Source organism: Carlito syrichta, unplaced genomic scaffold (genome assembly GCF_000164805.1).
Source record: "Carlito syrichta isolate Samal-C Ts95f unplaced genomic scaffold, Tarsius_syrichta-2.0.1 Scaffold304359, whole genome shotgun sequence".
NCBI classification, from domain to species: Eukaryota; Metazoa; Chordata; class Mammalia; order Primates; family Tarsiidae; genus Carlito; species Carlito syrichta.
This window is the reverse complement of record NW_007248455.1, coordinates 389,779-411,761: the sequence shown is the minus strand read 5'-3', so window position 1 is coordinate 411,761 and position 21,983 is coordinate 389,779. Positions and strand designations below refer to the sequence as shown.

The window sequence follows — 21,983 nt, the reverse complement described above, 5'->3', positions numbered from 1 at the left end:
AGAGCTAACTTTGAAGCATTAAGCAGGAAGACACAGCAAAGCCCAGCCCCACCCACGGCTCTAACAGAATCTCTTAAGCGTGACACCTAACACCTCCTTCCACTCTCCCCAACACAGGAAAGGCTGCACAGGGATGGAATTCCCATGTGACACACCCTCCTTCCCTCAGACCTGCCCTCCTGGGCTCCGCAGACTACACAAGGGGCAGTCAGCATCTAAACTGTTTCGCATCTATTTCAGGACATCGGTTTCCCCTCCTACCAATGTGCCCACTTTCCCAAAGACACTACAAATACAGTCCTCATGCCGCATGAAAGGGCAGCAGCTCAACAGCTGACAGGCATAAGAGGGAAGTGGAAGCATCCCCGACCTACTCAGGCCTCCATGTTTCACAAGTGCTTGTCAGAAAGGAAACCAAGCCCTGAGACAAAAATAAAGCAGCAGCACACCCAGAATCATGCATGGACTAAGACTGCATTAGACAGCTGGCCATGTTACCCGAGTGTTGACAGCCTACAGAAGACTCGGCTGGCTCAGAGTAGGAAGGCTGCTTAGACCACTTGGCCAGCAACAGTTAGGACCCAGAGCTGAGTCCCAGTCGGCCATCTTACACCCAGTAATGGTTCTGAGAAACTGACCTCACCCTGGCCACATAGGACTTGTGCTTGGACAGTATGGGAGAGGGAGAAAGAAGGTGTGACCAAGAGCCCAGACTGAAGCTACAACTCCACCCACCCCATGGGGTGGAGACAGAAAGGGAGCACCACACTTCCCAAGCAGGTGCCAGGGAGGCGAAAGTCCCTGCTAGCAGGTGAGACATCAAGACCAAATGAAGAATGCTCCCTGTGATACCAAAATCAGTTAAGTCTTGTACCTGCTGTAACCAGTTACAACTGGTTATAATAGATGCTAAGAGCAGTAGACAAAATTTCTTCATATAGCCTTAAAATACCTTCCCATAAGTCACCTATTAATTATAAAGGTCAAATGTAAACTTCAGTGAGAAGGCTACCTTTAGAGCTCAATAATCAAGAGAGATACACGCCTCTTGAGGAAGCACCCCCCGGTGGCAAAAATGCAAGCTTGAATCAGGTTAAGAGCAGGGACAAGCCCAGACATAGCAACCTTGCAAAAAAAAAAAATGCCAGCAGCATTGAAAACTGTCAAGTAGTTAGAGCGAAGGTCCCTGGACTCTGGACAGACCTTGAACCTGGACAGACCCTTCTCTCATCATCACAGCCACGTCTCAGTGCAAATGCATTCCTGGGGCACATCCTGGCCTTGATTTCTCCAAAAACACTCCACACAGCAGCAGCACTATTGTTTTATTACGTATTTCATAAAAAACAAATGCCCCCACCAAGGCCCACTGGGAAGGGAGTACATATCCCTCTTCTGTAGATCCAGTCGCAGGATGTGTTCTCAGATATGCCCTCAATACTCCTCTCCCCTCAATATTTATATCCTGACTGCCACCAAACTGAGCTGCGAAGGGTGCGTGGAGAGGGCGATCTCTTGCTACTGGTACAAGAATACTTGACAACCACAGGAGCAACAGACAGCAAAAACCCATCCAGTTGAGGAAGGCGACTACCTGGAACAAGCCCAGCTTAGCTGCAACTGGCACCACCCAAACAAGAACAGGTGTGGGGGGACAAGAGCACATGAAACTCGAGGCAGACTCAGGTCAACACTGCCCCCATTCTGTCCAGAAGGCCTGCATCGCCCACACCCTTTCTTAGTAATTACAGATAAAGGACAGGAGAGCCCAGGGCTTAGCCACTGCCCACTGAGGTATTAAATGCTTAAGGAAAGATTAGTTATGTCCAAGTAGCATGCAATAGAAATATTTTTTAAACCAACATGGTTAAGTGTTAAAGATTTTCAGAAATCAAAATATTTATTCACATAATTTTAAACTAAAGTCGAAGCTAATAAATCTTCCATGGTAATGATTTAAGTGCAAGTGACGCTGGGATTTTTTTTTCACATTCATTTCCTTCCTTCAGAGTAAAGGCAGAATAGATCAGTTGTTCTTGAACAAGTCAATACAGCTCTGCAAGAGGGAGACATTGTTCTGTAAAAACAATAAAAATATACATGTCAAGGCAGACCAAGAAATCACTCCAGAGTCTAAGACCTGTGTTATACCCATGAAGACCCAAGTGCACAGACAGCTTTTCCCAAGAGACTCAAAGGCAGCTAGTCTGGGCTAGCACTTCTCTTCATAAAACCTCAGATCAACTGCAACCTACCCTCCCCATCTACAGACCACTGCCTGAGGGGCTCCCAGATTCATTGTCAGTGGCCACTCTAGCACCTCTGCCTGGTCAGCTCCCAAATGAGTCTCTGCTTAACTGCAGCTTAAAAGCCATATAAATGGAAATGTTCTAAGAGGAAGTGGAAAGACTGGATACAAGTTGCTAAAAAACCAGACATGAGTGAGATTATAAATAAGATTACTGGTAATATTCATAAGGATCTGTAAAAATTGCCTTACAAAAAGTTCTCATTTTAAAAAAGAAATTTAGACAAACTTAGAATACCCAAATGTTATGGATGCAATTTATATAAATGACACTTTTAACACTCTAATTTAAAACTTATGCACAACAGGACTGGGGCTTCATCAAGAGGCAGTGAGTAAACACATCAATGTTGTTGTCAAAGTAAAGCATCAGCTAAAACCAAGGGCCAGTGAGACAGTTCCCTCCTTCTGACCCCTAGAGCTGAAATGAGCCCCTGGCACCAGCTCCCCCCTAAAAGAGATTGAGCATAGAAGCACCTCAAATTCTTAAAAGACCCCGAGTACAGCCAATGTGCATCCAGCATGGAGAAGCACTGTCCTCCACAGCCAAACTATAGACATCACATACATACAACAGAAGAATACATTTTTCTTCCTTTCTAAACCGAAAAGGAATTATTAGAAGACACTTGGCAAGCTAGAAAATAACTTTTCTAAAAAGGTTTTCCGCTCGGTGGCTCAGCCTGTAATCCTGTGCTTTGGAAGACTGAGGTGAGTGGAATGACTGAGCCCGCAGGTTCGAGACCCACTTGGGCAATTTGGCAAGACCTCATCTCTACAATAAAAAAAAAATTAGCTGGGCGTGGTAGCATGCGCGCCTGTAGTTCCCGCTATTTGGAAGGCTGAGGTGGAAGGATCGCTGGAGCCCAGCAGGTCAAGGCTGCGGTGGCTAGGAGCATTCCACTGCACTCCAGTCTGGGCGATGGAGTGAGACTCCAACTCTAAAAAAAATAAAAAGATTTTCCATGAAAGTCCAAGAGTCCTGGCAAAGGCCTCTGAGAGAAAGGCAGGGCAGCCCCCACCGAGAATGCTCTTTCAAGTGTATTTCAGGATGCTGTGGAATTAATTTACAGCAGCAAAAATACTACAATGGAGAGGCCACCTACTTAGTACCAGAGATGAAAACCACAGGGCAAGCCTCATCTGCCTGATGACTCTGGGACAGTAAAAAAAAAAAAAACTAAAAAGTTGTGGGCTTAATGTGAAGAAAACACTTACTCTGGCATGCTTTATTTCCAGTTCAGACATTTCGATTAGATTTTTTCTAAATGCCGCCACTCTTTTTCGTTTGAAATTTATCAGTTCTGTAGGAAGAAAGAGTTAAAATTTACCAAACCCCAAAAAATTAAACAATGTTCACATTCACTTTAACGTCTACATATCAGTTACAAATAATCTCCAGAGCTTTCATGCACTGCACCATTGTTCTCTCACATTGCAATTATCTCTGTGATTGGGACATGCTTAAAGAGCAGGCAACCATACCCAGTCACCAACTGGGGATTGTGGCAAGCAGCCTCACGCTCACCCTATAGGTACCAAGGACGGAAGACAAGGCTGGAGAGAGGTGGGAGCCAGACACACTTCACTTATGGTTTTTAAAAGTAAGGTGAAAACACTTCTCAAAAACAGATAAGCTCATGGCTAACACATATGGCTTAGAATAAAATGTTCGGCATCACTAATTAGGAAAATGCAAATCAAAACCACAATGAGATGATAGCCCCACATCTGTTAGAATGTATCTTAACAGAAAGAGAAAAATCGGTGTTGACAATAAATGCAGAGAAAATGGAACTCTTACACACTGCTGGGGAGAGTGGAAATCAGTACAGCCATTTGGAAAATGGTATAAAGGTTCCTCAAAAACCTAAAAATAGAACTACCACCCCATCCAGCAGTCCCACTTCTGGGAATACCTCCAAGGGAATGGAAAGCAGGATGTTACAGGAATATCTGCACTCTCATGCTCATTGCAGCACTATTCACAATCGCCAAGAAACAAACTTAGGTGTTCGTCAACAGATGAATGAAAAAACGTGGTGTATATCCACAATACTATTCAGCCTTTAAAAAGAACAAAATTTAGCCAGGTGTGGTGGCTCAAGCCTGTAATCCCAGCACTTTGGGAGGCAGAGGTGAGAGAACTGCCTGAGCTCAGGGGTTCGAGATCAGCCTGGGCAACTTGATGAGACCTCTTCTCTAAAATAAATTTAAAAATTAGCCAGGCATGGTGGTACACACCTGTGGTTCTAGTTACTTGGAAGACTGAGGCAGAAGGATCACCATAGCCCAGCAGATCAAGGCTGCAGTGGCTGTGAGCATGCCACTGTACTCCAGCTTGGGTGACAGAGGCTCCAACTCACCAAAAAAAAAACAACAACCCCAAAAAACCCAAAATTCTGCTACTTGGGACAACTTGAATGAATCTAGAGGACATTATGCTAAGCAAAATAAGCCAGGCACAGAAAGACAGATATTGCATGATCTCACTTACAAACAAGAATTTCAAATTTATCACTAAAAAAAATTAGTAGATACGCTAATTGGCTTGATCACTTCACATTATATTCGCATTTCAAAGTATCACAACACTGTATTACGTAAATGCAATACGATTTGTCAACTAAAGATAATATTTTAAGAAATTTTAAGAAAGAAAACAGTGCAAATACTCTTGTGCTCAGGATAGATTTGCTTCACATATGATCAGTATGAAATTTCACCTTTCTATCTTTTCCTATTGCCATCAGAATTCAGGACTAATTATCTATTAAAAATTAGAGTAAGCTGGGCACAGTAGCTCACGACTATAATCCCAATACTCTGAGAGGCTGAGGTGGGTGATTGCTGAGCCCAGGAGTTTGAGACCAGACTGGGCAACACAGTGACCCACCCCTTGTCTTCAAAAACTAAAATTAAAGAAATTAGTATATACCAAGAACACGCACGCCTCCCTCTAATCCCTTTATTAAATTTATCACAATTGTGCTTTGCAGTTTTACTTTGGTAAAACTTTGGCCATCACTGCTTTGGTAAGAACCTACAGGTCACCCTCCTGTCTGTCTCTACAGTGCTGTCCCAAAAAACTACAATGCAAGCAGACACTAAAAAGTAAAGTCACAAATTGTATAGGTATAGTAGGCTAGTGCCAGCACTACATGGAGATGTATGTTAAGGACAACTCCCTGGTTAGCCTAGGTTCTACAGGTCTTCCCAGGGGTAAGATCAGTGCTCCTCCCACCCTGCACATAGGACCAGGCTTGACACCAACCATCCACACCTCCACTCATGCTACATCCCTTCCACTGACTCAACTCTATTCAGCCCAGCTATAAATCCCAGAGCTGTACCAAAGGCAAGCAGGTTAAGAGGCAGCCATATCAGCATTCTATCAATACTGTACACTTCTGGAGTATACTCAGGCTTGCATTTTGAATACAAAGGATATAATCAAGCACCATAGGAGAAAACCTTAGGTAGTCAAGAAAGGCCTAAATTGGCACCACTTTAAATCCCGTGGTTTTTCTTTCATCTTCTCCGAAACTGTCAGAGCCACAAAACTGGCCTACAGAATAACTTAACATTTCAACTCACTAGTGTTTCAAGTGTGTACTTTTCCTTGCAAATTTCAATTAGTTGCTCTAAAAAAAAAAAAGAATTTGCTTTAACAACAGGGCAGCACAAAGGTTACTTTGGAAGAATCCAAGACAGTCACATGAGCTGTCCACATGACATTTGCCACGAATTTCTGTGCCTTACAGTTAAAACATTAAAGTCCTGAATAAACCCAAAACAAGACAAATGGTTAGAACTCTAGTTTTTAGCTTGCTGCTCGATAGACCATTGCTATTATAAGAACATTTACATATATCTAGATTTTCCTACCCCAAGGAAACAAGAACATTCTGAGAAAACTAAATGAGACAGGCATTTCTCATGGACCCTGTGCTGAGGGGGTTGGGTTGAGTCAGGTGCACTGTCCCACTGTAATGACATCAACATTCTGGGAGATACACTCCAACATCTACTCTGGCATGTTTCATGACTCCTGAGAACTCCAGGGAAGATTCATATGGTCCTCCTGGGAAAGACAACATATTACGCTCATGCTCAGTAGAAATGTGTATCTATTATACACATATACAATATAATGTTCATCTATTATACATTAAAAAGTCCCTTGCTCTGAAATGGGGCAAGGCAGGGAAGACCCTGTGGGCAGGGACTGGAACTGAGACGTCAGCATGGACACCTGATCTCTGAAATGTGCATGTGCACACAAAACCACATTTCCCAGTTCAAGTCCACTGAAGGCTCTAGAAGCAGAGATACCCAAGAACAATGAGCACACCTAGCACACCCAGGTCTTGATAACTATTCTCTAAGAATCCTGGCACCCCAAAGCAACGGTCAATTCTAGGACTGGAGTAGGAGGAGTTAACATTAGCACAGAACAACTGCTCAAAGAAAAGGGGTGAAGGTTACCAACACATGCGAGTTTACAGGTGCTCCAGTGACAAAGTCTGGTGCATCCAAATAATTTAGTCGTAATTAATTCCAAACCATGATCAAAACCAGAAATCCATGACTCTATTAAAGAGGAAAAAAAGTATTCATGAAAGAGAAGGCTCCTGTTTGTAGCAGGATGCCATGAGATGATGACTTGGAGAGGGAAATCGTCTTTTTTGCAACCAGGGTAAAGGTGGGTTCTGGAAAGAATCATCAGTATCTAAGGAGGGGGTCTGAGGAAGAGCAGGATATATGCGTCATCTTCAACTGTCCCCACAGAAACCAAACACCACCTGAATGGGCAATCAAAATCAACACCACAGATGAAGTAGAGAAGGATACAGATGTCCTCAGATGTGGGACCAGAAGGGCCGCTTACTTACACTGTCAGGATACATAGCAAACCATAAAATAGAACACTGTTATTAGTTGACAAAAAGAGATTACATTCTTTAAAAAGGCCAATATCATTAAAAACAAACAAGAACTGATCCAGAGCAAAGGAGCCTAAGAGCTAAGAGAACTAGATGCAATCCTAGACTGGACTTTGTGGTGGAGGATTATTGGGACAAACACCAACAGGAGCAGATGAGACTGTAAGTTACCCATGGGATACTGCGGGGATGTCAGGAGTTTTAGCCCCATGATATACACAATGTTGCTTTTAATCAAAGGTCCACGATGCGTGCAACTTAATCCCGAATTAAGGAAACCTAGGGGTGCATGTTTAAGCACGCAGGAGCCACAGGAGAGCATGCGTGTGTGAGGGATAAAGCAGACAGGCAACGTGCTATGATGGGTGAAGGACACACCAGGGCTTTCTCACTATTAGATGCAACTTTTCCCAAGTCTGAAATTATTTCCAAATACAAGTACAGAAGAATGTCTTGCTGACCTTCTTTTGCAGATTCCGAAAGCTGTTCAAATTTCTGACAGCACTCCTGCTGGTGCCCCTCAGCCAACTTGACATCTTTGCTTTTTAACCGGGCCTTATCCAGAGTTTTGTTTGAGTTCTCATAGTCAATTAGTGCTTTGGTGCGTCTGTATAAGAGATCCTAAGAAGAAAATCAACATGTACACGTACTAAATACTGAAGCCAGTCTAAAACAGTAACCCAAGCACCCTAATGCCAATGTCCTCTTGCAACGTGAGTGGCAACACTGACAGAACTGTGGAGAGCTCTTGCAAGACTCTTTATACAAATCAGATTTAAAAAAAAACAAACTCAGAGTGAACACGTGTTTTTCAGCTAATTCGATAACTGAAGGTAAAATCAAACATCATGTATCAAAGCATATGCACAATTACTGGGGGTGGGCCAAGTGCTGTGCTGCTGAAACACAACTGGACAATGAGGCAGGAGGAAACAGCCCACCCATTGTAAATTGTTATCTAATTGAACACATTTCATGTAAAATTAAAATGCTTTTTTTGGTCAGGGCAATGCTGACAGTGAAGAATGCATAGTTCCCAAAGATTCTTTTGCTTACCATGTTTTTAAGTAGTACTGAGTTCAAAGGCTGCAGTGGACAAGTACAACTCAGTACCAACCTATTTACAAACCCCCAACCCTTTTCTGCCTCAGAAACAGCCTTTTGGCATGCTGTGTATATATCCCACATCAATAATCTATCATCCCCAAAACCGTTACCTGTCTACTCCACTCCCCCACCACAGTGCCGCCAACAACATGAGCTTTAAGAAGACTTATCATTTACACAAACAAATCTGATAAACTCCCATCTTACTCCTGAGTATAAAGTAACTCTCCTTTTTAAAGAGAGCATGCCTTTCCCCTCAGGCTTCCAGTCCTGGCAAGGTGGTCTTGTCCAACTGATGTGCGCAGCCACCTGTCTTACCTTAGCAGCCTCTATATTGAGCATGTAGTATCGAAGAAGCTCTGTCAGCTTTAAGTCTTCATCTGATGAGACTCGACCCTCCACTTTCTATTTAAAAAAGTAAAGGTCACCATCAAGTAAGAAACCTACAGATTATAAAATAAGTATTATGAAAACTAACACAAAACTCTTACCCTAAGTTTTTCAAACAGCTCAGCAACCTTCAGCAGGTACCTGAAAATACAGAGAATTTTTGGTTTAAGTTTGTAAATTGTTGGTGAAATATAATCTTAGTAATATGCTTAATATGCTAAGACATAAATGTAAACTCAGGACTCATAGCCTTTGGCACATTAGGATTAATTTTAAAGTAGTGCTTTTTTATTGCCATTGGCCCCAAATAGCATAAAGTGGTCACAAAAAACAGGCACATTCAGGGGCATCAGCCTCTCTTGTGCCCCTTAGTCATTCTGACATGTGTATGGCAAATCCTTATTAACCCTTGCACTCGGATGTCCCCTATGAGAAAACATTGTAAATCTAGATATACCCTCTTGGGACATAGAGATTGCTGGTGACCATACAGCAGTTTTTAAAAAATGTATTTCCTTGAAGTTTTCCATTCAAATTGCATGAAAAAGCAAATAAAGAGATGGAATATCTACTAAGATATAATCATGAGTGTGTCCTTTCACATCTTGTTTGAACAACAGACTGGATAAAGAATTACATATTATTAATGTGGGAGGAAGAAAAGGAGACTTCATTGTCTGCTCAAATAAGAAAACAGGGCAGGTAGTAGACGCCAAACAAATTACTATTGCACAATGCTTATCAATGAGCCTGTGATGAATGTCAGTGACTGTTTCATACATTACCCTGTTAGAAAAATTAAGATGTAAGATATAAAATATAAAAGTTCCTCAATGTCCAAAATTCCAGTATAAGTCAGATATCATCACAGTAAAATAACTGGTTCCCAACATACTACTTAATATGAAGTGATTCAATTTTCATTATTTTGTTAAAGAGTGCAGTCAAGTTGCTGATAGGTGGTATGTGAGATGTATCCAAGTGCAAGAGGTTAAATGTCAGTGCTGTGTTAACCAAGGTCAGGTTCTAATGAGCTCTAGATATTAACATAATCAATATGCTACTACTTAACTTGTCATGGTCGTGCCGTTAGCCTGCCTTTCAGTTTCAAGTCAGAAGAAATACCACCTGTTAAGAAGACCCTCTGACATTAGGAATGCCCAAGATGAAGAAACTGGAAACACATATATACACACAAATAAGTACAAGATGAGACTAGTGTCATTGATTCTCATGACCACACTAACCAGGGCAGCCCAGGGCACTGCCAGGCAGAATGGCAAGCGCCACCTTGCCAGAAGAGATGGAGGCAATCGACTCTCGGAGAAAGCGGAGGCAGGTGACAGACGAAGGCTACCACAGCTGTTCACTCAGGGAAGAGACGCTGGGCGTCTTACGTACAGAGGACACCTGAAGATCTGGCACTGGAGACTTTTGTAATGAGCTCGCCCAACTCCAGAGCAGACCCCAAACCACGTGGTCACAACTCATATCCTTTCAAACACACCACTCAGCATTCTTCAACCAAGTAAAAGGAAACGCTTTCCCAACACTCACTTTTTGATGACCGTGGGCTCTTCTACAGCCAGACTGTGCAAGCAGGCCGCAGTGTGGATATAATCGTCGGCAACATCTGCAGAAACAAGGGCAGCCCTTTGTCATCTGAGTAGAGCGGGCACATCAGCAAAGCTCTAAGTGGCTAGCGGGTGGGCAGTATTTACTTTTATGAGATCGGGTCATTCTGTCAGCTTTTGCACAGGAATCCTTGATCCTATTGTAGTAGTTAATAAGGAAATTCTTCTCTTGCTCAAAGAAGTCATCTACCTCCTAAAAGGCAGGAAAAAAGACTGAAGAAGCAGACATTTCAAGAATGGGAACATGTGTTCTGCATTAGAAGAAACATGGCAAATACACTTATAAATAGCAAGTTTAATCTCCACAAATGAGGGAACTACAAATGTATGATACTATTTCATACCCAAGGCTGGCAAAAACCAAGAGCTAGCAGAAAATGTCTAGAGAGCATGCCACACTGAAGAGCAGTTTGTCAATAGCCAGTAAAACTCTAGCATTCCCTCTAAGACCCAATTTCAGCGCCAGGGCAATGGTTCCAGCAGGTGGACACTGCCACCTAGCCTTGGATACCTGCATCTATGTGAGTGACTTTAAATAAAATTTGGTTGGTTTCAGAATGGGAGGTAATACTGGCATTCAGCAGGCACTGGCCAGGGATGCTAAATATCCCACAATGCATGGACACAAGACAGTACTACACACCATAAACTGCATGATAATTAGTCCAAAAGTTTCCAAATTTCTGACAATGCCCTCTATACTTAGTATCTGTGTTCTGAGCTCCCTGGAGTAGCAAAGCCAGACAGCAGACACTAACTGTCAAGGTAACCCAATTAAAAAGGAAGAGGATGCTGGGAACAGTGGCTCATGCCCGTAATCCCAGCACATTTGGAGGTAAAGGTAAGAAGACTGTTTGAGTCCAGGAGTTCAAGATCAGCCTGGGCAACATAGTGAAACCTCATCACTACAAAACCCCCCACAAAATTAGCTGAGGTGGAAGGATCATCTGAGCACAGAAGGCTGAGGTTGTGGTGAGCCATGATCATGCTACTACACTCCAGCCTGGGCAACAAAGTGAGACTCCGACTCAAAAATAATAATTAAGTTTTTAAAAAAGGAAGGGGAAGGCCTGAGAAGTGAAGAAATAAATATATCTATGAAGGTCATGAGACTTGGGTATTAATTTATATTTTCTAGAACCACAATATTCAACAGACATATGTAAGCCACACATACCATTTAGAAATGTTCTAGTAGTCACATTATGAAGTAAAAACATATGACGTTAACTTTAATTTCACTTAGCAGCATATCTAAAATATAATCATTTCAACACACAAACACTGTTAGTGAGACATTTTACATTCTTTTCTTTACACTAAATCTTTGAAATCCAGTATGTAAATGCAATGTCACATCTGGAACCTTGATCAGGCCAGCTAAGTTACATGCCAAGCTCTCACCGGCCACCTGTGGTTGGTGGTCACCATACTGGACAGTGTAGTTCTGGAGAATGGCATAAAATACCGATCTTTTAGCTTATTTTCTTTTTAGAATTACTGAGTGGTATCTCTCCTTACAGGAGAAAATGAAGACAAGTGTAGAAAGGTTCATGTCACCTTCTCCTGGGAGAACAAGGCGCTTTAGGAAAATAAGTGAATATTGAATGAGATGAAAAATAAGAAAATTTGAAGAAAACATTAACGCTTAACCACGGTCTCACAAGTATCTTTTCCAAAGGGAAATAAGGTCACGGAGTCCCATCAAGTCTAGAATTTTCTCAAACAGCCCAAAGCCACTTACCTTAACTCCAGAAAAAAGGACTTCATCAGCACTTTTTACCACGCTTTTGAAAAAGCCACCAAACACCTCTTTGGTATTCTTCCGTCTGACACTTAGCTAAAAGGAAGAAAATCCCGAAAGAACGTTCATGGCAAGCAGTTTCCAAGGTTCTCTTAATGAAGTTTTCAGGTTCTCTTAATCAAGTTCTCAATAACATTCCAAGTGATCTTTTTTATTAGGATATGCACATGCATGAGATATGTTTAATTCTGTCTTACCACCAGGTTTAAAATACCTAAAAAAAAGGCGGGCTTGGTAGCTCAGCCTGTAATCCCGCACCTTTGGGAGACTGAGGTGAGTGGATTGCCTGAGCCCGTGGGTTCGAGACCCACCTGGGCAGCGAGACCTCATCTCTGCAATAAAAATCAAAAAAATCAGCTGGGCGTGGTAGCGCATGCCTGTAATTCTGGCTACTCAGAAAGCTGAGCCAGAAGGATCGCTGGAGCCCAGCAGGCGAGGCTGAGGTGGTCGGGAGTGGCCACTGCACTCCAGTCTGGGTGATTGAGTGAGACTCCAACTCAAAAAAATAAAATAAAATACCTAAAAAATAACTAAACCTAAACACAGGTCATCTCATTCTAAAAAGCTAACTTAAGAGGCATTTTGTATAACTACCTAGGCATTAAGTGTTTGTGGCTTTTTAATCCCTGGTAAAACTAGTTCTGTTCTATTCACACTGTTAAGCTTCATGGGTTATTAGACATTGAAGAAATTTCTAACTCAGGGCTTCTTTCACATATATTAAGTAGCAAGAAATATGTTAATAATATAAAAATAATAATGAAAGTTAACAATCCAGCCGGGTACAGTGGCTCATACCTGTAACCTCAGCACTTTGGGAGGCAGAGGCGAGGATTGCCTGAGCCCACGGGTTTGAGACCAGCCTGGGCAACAAGGTAAAACCTTGTCTTTATGATAGATAAAAAATTAATGAGCTAGACATGGTGGTGCCTGTAGTTCCAGCTACTCGGGAGGCTGAGTCAGAAGGCTGAGTCAGAAGGACCGCCTGAGCCCAGCAGGTCGAGGCTGTGGAGGTCGTGAGTGTGCCACTGCACTTAGCCTGGTGACAGAGACTCCAATTAAAAAAAAAAAAAAGTTAGCAATCCCAAACTTAACTAAAGGCAAAATCTAGTACTTAGAAGAAGAAAGAAAATAAAATTTTCATTAAGCAGAGTCTTATAAAAATGACAATAGAGGGGATGTAACACCTACCAAGGTTTCCTCTGTGTATGAAATTCAGAACTTAAACATTTTCCAGAAACTATCAAGTATGTTTTTAAAGTATAAACACTTTAACTGAATCATAGAAATGGAATAAAAATGCCTTACATCCTGATAATATTCCAAGAAAACATGAAAGTTGCGATCTTTACTGAGAACGGGGTGAGATGAAAGACGCTGGAGAAAGACTTCATGGGAAGACACAGTCTTCTTAAAGACAGCAAGATATTCCCTGAAAAGAGATGGCATGTGATATTCAGTTGGCATGGCTCAAATCCCTGACTAATGCCTCTCACATTTAACTCTGTCTGCTAATGCCACTATGTAAAAATACTGCAACTGGACCCAGAACTGTTGTGTATTACCTGCTGTCTGGTAGGCTAATAATAAGGCAGTTGTCATTCTGGGATCTGTGGAATAGTCACGGAGGAAAGTGATGTTGTAATTGAACTTGATGGATTGAGTTTGAGAGTCCTCAAATCTACTTGCAACTCCAGCTGTTATTTGGTAACCAAAAACGTGTAAGACTATGCAAACCCTTTAATTCTGAAACCATGTACACTGCATGAATGCAATAAGACTTGGAATTAGCAGAAATTATAAAGTGGCTTTATCTCAATCTGGACATGAAAGATCACTTTAAACTTCCTCATTGTAGAAACTTGGGTTTATCGTGCTCAGTGCTTTACCCCAGAGCTGGTCAAGAGAGAACTCCAGTGTGTGCTGAGTCAGTACCTGGAGGGGTAAGAGCTGCTCTAAAAGCACAGTGGCTCGGGGCAGGGCAGTTGACAGTGGAAGAGGAAAGGGGTGATGCTATTAAGCCAAGATGAGGAAGTGCAAGGATGGTTTCACAAGAAACCTTTCAAAAATCTGTTTTGCTTGAAATAATTAAATTAAAACCAGATTAAAATATGCTGCCTGTAAACCTGGACTTCCCCTTTCAAGTCATCTAGGTGGTTACTCAGAATGCTTCTTTGTAACAGCATTCACACAATCTAGTTTCTCTCATACTTCTAATAACCAAACTTCAGATAAAAAAGCTTTATACATTATAAGCAGCTTAAAAAATGACTTCTAAAGACACAATAGTCAGTCTGGGCAACATGCTTAAGACCCTACCTCTACCAAATAAATTGTTTTAAATTAGCCAGGGCCAGGCACAGTGGCTCATGCCTGTAATCCCAGAGCTCTGGAAGGCCAAAGCAGGAGCCCAGCACTATGAGGCTGTAGAGAGCTATGATCACACCACAGCATTCCTGCCTGGGTGACAGAGCAAGACCCTGTTCTCTTACGGTTTCTTCACAATACCAGCCAACACTCCCTAAGCTCTACATAGGGGAAAAACAACTCATCTATCCAGCGGTGTTGATGGCCTCTAAGGAATCAATGCATGAAGTACAGAGACCATAAGACCAGTTCTCACACGCTGTGAAATGTAGTTCTGGAAAACAGCACTAGGCTAACAGCTCTATTTGAAAAACACTGGTCAGGTTCTCCTGACATTTCTACTCTATCTCAAAAGACAGTGCCCACCGAGAAAACCCACTCACGCTTCCAGTTCTTGCTTCATCTTGGCAAATTCCTCCTTGGTCATAGACCCTTCGCCCTCTCCCAGCTTCTGCATCTTCTCTCGGGGGCCATCAAAGTCTGGCTTCGTGGGAGCAGGCGGGATCTGCAAGAGGCAGGTTGCTCATGAGCTGCTTCTTCTTGCCCCAGCAGCGACGCTCTAGTTGGTGCCTCACTCAAGCTCCTGCCAGAGCCTGGGAGACAACCACTCTGGAAGCTGTCCTGCAGTCCCTCAACCTTACTCCTGCTGCCATTTACAAGTGCCCTCCTCACAGTTGGGCACTTATTTTATCAAAATCATGTGTTCACTTTACCCATTACAGACAATCTGTAGAACACAATAGTGGCTATACTGCTTCAATGCCAGTTCAGAACTAGTACAATCAGTGCTAAATACTGTGTTTAACCATCAAGATTCCTAAACACAAGCTTCACCAATTCTGTTCAATTTTTAAGAAATCATTTAGTGGCTCATGCCTGTTATTTCAACACTTTGGGAGGCAGAGGCGAGGACTGCCTGAGCCCAGAGGTTCACAATTGTAGTTCCAGTTACTTGGAAGGCTGAGGTGGAAGGATCACCTGAGCCCAGCAGGTTGAGTTTCAGTAGCTGTGAGTGTGCCACTGCACTAGAGCCTGGGTACGAGTGAGACTCCAATTCAAAAAAAAAGAAATCATCACTTGGGCAGATTCTTCAGTCTGCCTTATAGGACAAGACACATTAAATCTCCTTTAAAATCAACTATTTTTCTGCAAGTAAGAATTAATTATCAAGGGCTGAAAACTGCCTCCTTTATTCCTTGAGCACTTGAGAAATCTCATCACACAATATTACCAATACTGATGTTTCCTAGAAATCTACTGACACTGGGATGAAGATGCCAGAGAAAAACCATACCTCAAGTTAGAAAAGACCAAAATCATTCACTGGTCTGCCCTCTAGCTTGCATGCTTCATTTCACAGCTTAACACTAGTCTTCACATTTTGAGACTTTACCAACAATGAAATTAGCAATTGCTCTGGTAGGAAGATGAAATCAGACTTCACAATCCATTACAAAAAATGGTTGTAAAAGTCTCCTTAATCAAAACAAACAAGGTAGAAAAAACTAGCTTAATTATTTGATTTTCTAAAAACGTACTCACAATAAGTCCAGCATAGTCTGTTGTTTCGATAAGAGTGTCATGTAGCCACACGAAGTCTTCATGTTGCCTTGTAACAGAAAACTCTGGGCTCTGAAATGTGGGCAGTGTGGTCTGTAAAGAACAGAAGGAGAGTTAACTGGTAACCACCACTTTTAGATAAAGTGGTTTAGGTTTCTGGGCTGCATGATGGGAAAATTCTGCATAATACAGTATCACAATAAGATCCAGTAAAGAACAGAAGCAGGGCCACAAGATCAGTCTTCCCTGGAGGTAAGGAAAGGGCAGGGTGGGACAAATAAACAAAAAGAACAAGAGCAGTAATACATAATCTCCAGCACCACTACACAAGTCATAGCTCAAGACTCAACCTGATCACTAAGGAATTCTTTTCACAAAACTCCACCTCTCTGAAGCTTACAACCTAAGAAGCAATAATCTACTAGTAAAAAATTCCATAAAGTTAAATGACAACCCTACCCTAATTCTATCTTTAAGTCTGAACTTTATGAAAAAAAGAGAAAAGTAAAATAATGTAGCTAGTTTACCACTGTTCTGGAAATTGCCTTGGCTTGTTTTCTGCTCCAGTGAATGCTTATTTCACCTACTCTGATCAGGTCAATTTGGGCAGAAATGATGTCACCACTTTCTCCTGAGCCTCTGATTATGCTAACCAAGTCACCTAGGCGTTAAAAACACTGTGGGACATGTCCTTCCCAACTCAGTAAACAGGAAAAAACCAAGCTACAGACAGAAATTTATTTTGGACAAAAAACAAAGATGGGTTTGGCATAGTGGCTCATGCCTATAATCTCACTTTGGGAAGCCAAGGGAAGAGGGACTGCTTAAGCAGTCATTTTCATGAGAAATACAAAACCTAGGCAACATGAGACCCTGTCTCTACAAAAATGGGAAATATTAGCCAGGCAAGGTGGCACATGCCCATCCCAATTACTTGAAGTCTGAGGCGGGAGGATCACATAAACTCAAGAGGTAGGGCTGCAGAGAGCTGTGATTGTGCAACTGTACTCCAGCCTACGCTAGAGAGTAAACCCGACTTATAGGAAAAAAAAAGATGAATTTTGTACTGTATAGGGGATTGGCTACGGATGCATCACTATGCCTGGTGTGCTTCCTCATGGGGTACAGCACAAGTCACACTCAAGGCCCATGATGCCCACGGCCCTGGGGCTCTGCCACGGCGGGGTGCTGAAGTGTTTATCTGATATTGACTACAAGTGTTCCTTAGCACTAGGACGGCCCCATAAACAGCAACCATTTCAGCTTAGGGAATCTCTTCTCATGGTCACTGCAAAAAATAAGGCTACGACCAGCATTGTTCAGATTGTGAAAGCCATTCTGTCACTTACCTTGGTGTGCACTGTAAATTTGACCTTATCTCTCTCACTTAGTGCATCCGGTATGTCAATCTGAAGCGAGGGGTCAATATTCAGGTCCACTGACACAGATCTCAGCTGAAACACATTTTTAAAGTATTAGTCTCAAAATTCATTTGGCCCTAAAAATTATCCTTTCAAAAATGGGAGGTAGTTATTGTAAAGCAGCTTACAGTTTACAAAGTCAGTTTTGAGAAACCTCCAAGTTCATTTGAACTGCAGGGGTGTATCCAAAGCATTTCTGTAATCTGAACAAGGCACCTGCTGGCTCCACTGTCGTGTACACCACATACTTTATGTCTACATGAAACACATTTAACCAAATACTTGATTAAACACCAAGAAATCCTAAACTACACAGGACAAAGATCATGAACTTCTCATGAAAATGCCTAAGTACAAACAACATTCAACCAGCATTAACTAGACCACACAGACATGTGAAAGGAAAACCTGGGGAGATGTCAGACAGTCCTGAGGAGTAGAATCCTGGGTGGAGAGCTAAGAGTAATAAGTCTGTTAACATGTAGTCACTGCTTCTAACAATTAAGGAATCTATACAAGAGTGAATCACAGAAACTAATGAAGGCCCTCATCAGAACCCCACTGTGGCTACCCACAGCAACAAGTATGAGCAATGCCCTGAAAACAAAGTCACCTGATTTTGTAAGCTGGAAATTCAGAAAAAGAATACTCTACTACTCCATTTTCACCGGTCAAAAAATTTTTTTTGTTTTTTAAAAAACAAGTAATAACAGTGGCAGTACTAGTAAGAACTGGGTTATTAGAGAAAGGTTATTAAATTGGTTTTCCTACCAAATTTTTTAAAAAGTAAATTAAAAAGCAGACAACTGGAGGTCCAGCTGATAGCCCGACCAGGCATGAGGGGGCTCATGGAGTAAGCACCACATCTCCCCATTGTAGACAGGCCATCCAACTCCAGGCTACCAGGAAAATGCCAAGTGGATGAAGTGAAGGGGGTGTGATGGAAAACTCCCCTGTAGATCCCCCTCTTAAAATGAAAACCAGTTCAAGACGAAGAATTGATGAATTTACCCTCGCAAACTGGAAAATCGGGTCCAGTCAGCTATGAAAAGACTAAATATATTCACCATGTAATTATTTTCCTCTTGTTATCTTAGAAAAACTTCAACACTTCCCTCTTTCCTTGAGCACTGTGACTGGAAACATTTTAAATACTGAAAACGAGAAACAGCGATATAGCAATGGCTTTCCTCCAAGAAATAAGTTGTCACCAGGACTTGATTTTTAACATCTGTCAGCTATTAGTAAGATCACAATACATACTCAACAATGGTCCTGAGATCTCAGCCTAAGTATTTTTTCTTCCAAATGAATTCTTGACGATGCCTATGAAATATTTGCTTGTTTGGCTTATTTCTCACATGTCCATTTATGAGATCTCTGCAAACAAAGATAAAGCCTCAAGGTCAGAAAGACTTCATTTTATCACAACTGTAACTCTAGCTCTGGCATATTTCCTGATAAAAGCTTCCTTCCTTCTGATAAGTTACCACTGGGCAAACATGGCCTTCAAGAATACCTTAAACTATAAACTGAAATGCAATTGCAAATACTGACCATTCTACCAATCTTTTATCTGTCAGGGTCAGGCAGCTCCATGTACAGGAGTAATAAGGACCAGGCTCAGAAGTGGCAGTGGACACTGGTGGAGATGGGGAAGCTCACAGGACAGGTCTAAGGTGTGCTTCCCAGAGCTGGTGGCTGCCACAGTTCCTCAGTTCCCACTTGCTGAAGTCACAAACCCTGGCTTCTAGCATCCCCACTTAACATGCTGCCACTTGTATCTTAGCTCACTACAAGTCAAGCAAACTCAGCTGGTCTGTGCACTCCACACAGGCTACCTTGGAATTAGGATGGGAGGACCCAAGAGGGATGTAATCAAACAAATGGGGTTCATCTAGTACCAGTTACAGCTACAATGAACGTGACCCACCGCTTTAGCTGCTTTCTGATCTACTGAATACCAGTTACAGCTACAATGAACGTGACCCACCGCTTTAGCTGCTTTCTGATCTACTGAATACTTACTTCTGGTTTACTCTCTTTTCCCTTACTCTCAACAGTATAGAGGCATAATAAAGAGTGTGACAAGAATCAAAGAAATAAAACCATGAGGCCTTGAAGGACTACAGCCATAGCAGGATACCAAGCATGCCAGCCTCCCCAGCAGCCAATCTTGCCTGGACATTTCACTCTAGTAACGGATTCAAACAAAAATCCAACCACTTTACGTAACAGACTTAACCACCACATGAGCAGGCAACACACAACAATCTGCATCTGGGCCTAAAGACTGTCTAAAAGACAGAGTACTGGCCCAATAATCCCTAGTCATAAGGTAAATAAGCCTTCACATTGTGTAGCACGTAACATTACCCTCCAGAAGATGAAGCAGTTTATCTTCAGAGTTGTGAAATGCCCCGAGCCTATAAGTCAGCATTTGTGTCCTCACTCCGGAAGCCACAAGTGTGATTAAAAGCTCAGCATTCCTTTCCATGCTTAGTTAACAAACCAACACCTCACAGTCCCATGCTACAGTGCTTGTCAAATAAACCACCGGGCTCCATCCAGGATAGAGTAGGTGGCACTTATCCCCTCTGTCCCACCCTCATCCCCTACCTTGAAGCACCCTGAGTACTGCTAAGCCCTGCTGGCCAACACTGATTCTATGACTTAGACTTCAGATGTTAATGTGCCTGGAATGGCATCAGAACCTTGTCCAACCCTGGACATGTCAGATCATAGGTATATAAAGTTTTACCCGTTTTCCAGATTCCTTGTCACTTGTGAAAATCAAATTTATTTTGCTTTTTCCTAGAATAAATGTGTCAGATGGAAGAAAATCATATGTAAATATAGCTATTCTCAAACAATGAAATTTAAGTTTCAAAGTGACTTTTGTTGATTTCCCTGGAAACCACCGCACCACATATCCTAGGCCTTAGATAGGTGTTTCAGTTCCTAATATACTTCCATACAAGATCAATCTCACAGAACCACCATCACGTGCAGTAAGAAGAAACAAAGGGAGGCCAGGCACAGTGGGTCACACCTGAAATCCAAGCAGGCCAAGACAGAAGTACTGCTTGAGGCCGAGGAAACAAATGAGACCCTTCTCTACAAAACAATAAAAGGCAAACAAGCACTGCTTCACAAGGAAACAATTTTTAAAATCTGTTTTAAGATAACTGCATACTTTGGATAGGAGAGCCCAGGCACTTCCTAAAAGTAGAACAATCGCTCAGGAATCCCCAGGCATTTCCTCACCTGCTCTCAGCTCCCCACCTTGGGAACACTCAGAGCAGTCTTCAGACCCTCACTTTTGGTCCAGTCCTCACTAGTGATTCACAGTGGCACAGTCTTGTGATACCACCAGCAAAGCCCCCTCTTCAAAAGGTTTAATGGCTCACAGATGGCAAAGTGATCTATGTGACTGGACAACACAAAAGGCAAGATTCTGAAGTTCAGAACGCACAGGAGGAACAGAAAATGCATACAGAAGTACAATAAATAATAAACTGTTATGGTGCCTGCAGAGCCTGGTTTAGACTACTGCTGTACAGACAAATTGAAAAGACACAGGAAGCCGGGCTCGGTGGCTCAGCCTGTAATCCCGCGCCTTTGGGAGGCTGAGGTGAGTGGATTGCCTGAGCCCGCGGGTTCGAGACCCGCCTGGGCAGCGAGACTTCATCTCTACAATAAATCAAAAAATCAGCCGGGCATGGTTGCGCCTGCTTGTAATTCCGGCTTCTCGGAAGGCTGAGCTAGAAGGATCGCTGGAGCCTAGCGGGCGAGGCTGCGGTGGCCAGGAGCGGCCACTGCACTCCAGTCTGGGCGACAGAGTGAGACTCCAACTCAAAAAAAAAAAAAAAAGACACAGGAGAAAATAAACTGTTGTCACTCATATCTGCTAGAATGGGGGTTTGCTGAAAGCTATTTGAAATCGAGTTAGTTTTATATACCTGTGTTTTATACAACATACAATGCTTGCTCCTATATTCATTTGAATGTCACAATTTAAGATATAGAAAGACTACTTGTAAATATTTAAATGACCTTCTATTTTCCACTCCCAAAGCAGAAGAAACATGCAGCACACACTATGGTGTCTTTTGAGTTGGCTGTGGTCCTTTATTCTACTGCCTAAGGAACTAAGACCTCTGTTCAGGAGAAGGCCAGCAGGCCAAACCATCCAAGGATGGTCTATTTGCAGCATGGAGCCCAAAAGCCTGCTTCCTGGATGTTTTCACTGATTGACAGGAAGCCAGGAGTATTTCAGCTGGAAAGGCATTCACACGTTGCCTAGTCCAACACCCCATCAGTGATTAAATAAAATCCAAAACTGGCCTGGCACGGTGGCTCACGCCTATAATCCCAGCACTTTGGGAGGCTGAGGTGAGAGGATTGCCTGAGCCCACAGGTTCCAGACCAGCCTGGGCAACTTGG

The 21,983-nt window shown here is 42.5% G+C and overlaps 1 protein-coding gene across 2 annotated transcripts in view; it reads right to left on the bottom strand.

Annotated features, from left to right (window-relative positions):
- Positions 1-1,308: 1,308 nt before the first annotated feature.
- SNX5 (sorting nexin 5) overlaps positions 1,309-21,983 on the bottom strand; it is a 29,566-nt gene continuing 8,891 nt past the window's right edge. For both annotated transcript variants that reach the window (XM_008059781.1, XM_021713232.1), the window contains exons 3-14: positions 17,466-17,570; positions 16,099-16,209; positions 14,940-15,061; positions 13,498-13,621; positions 12,130-12,225; positions 10,473-10,578; positions 10,309-10,384; positions 8,853-8,892; positions 8,680-8,766; positions 7,716-7,875; positions 3,527-3,612; positions 1,309-2,077 (exon numbers count right to left, since the gene is read on the bottom strand). In XM_008059781.1, coding sequence (XP_008057972.1) covers positions 2,027-2,077; positions 3,527-3,612; positions 7,716-7,875; positions 8,680-8,766; positions 8,853-8,892; positions 10,309-10,384; positions 10,473-10,578; positions 12,130-12,225; positions 13,498-13,621; positions 14,940-15,061; positions 16,099-16,209; positions 17,466-17,570 — 1,164 coding nt within the window. In that variant the 3' untranslated portion in view covers positions 1,309-2,026. The remainder of the gene's footprint in view (positions 2,078-3,526; positions 3,613-7,715; positions 7,876-8,679; positions 8,767-8,852; positions 8,893-10,308; positions 10,385-10,472; positions 10,579-12,129; positions 12,226-13,497; positions 13,622-14,939; positions 15,062-16,098; positions 16,210-17,465; positions 17,571-21,983) is intronic.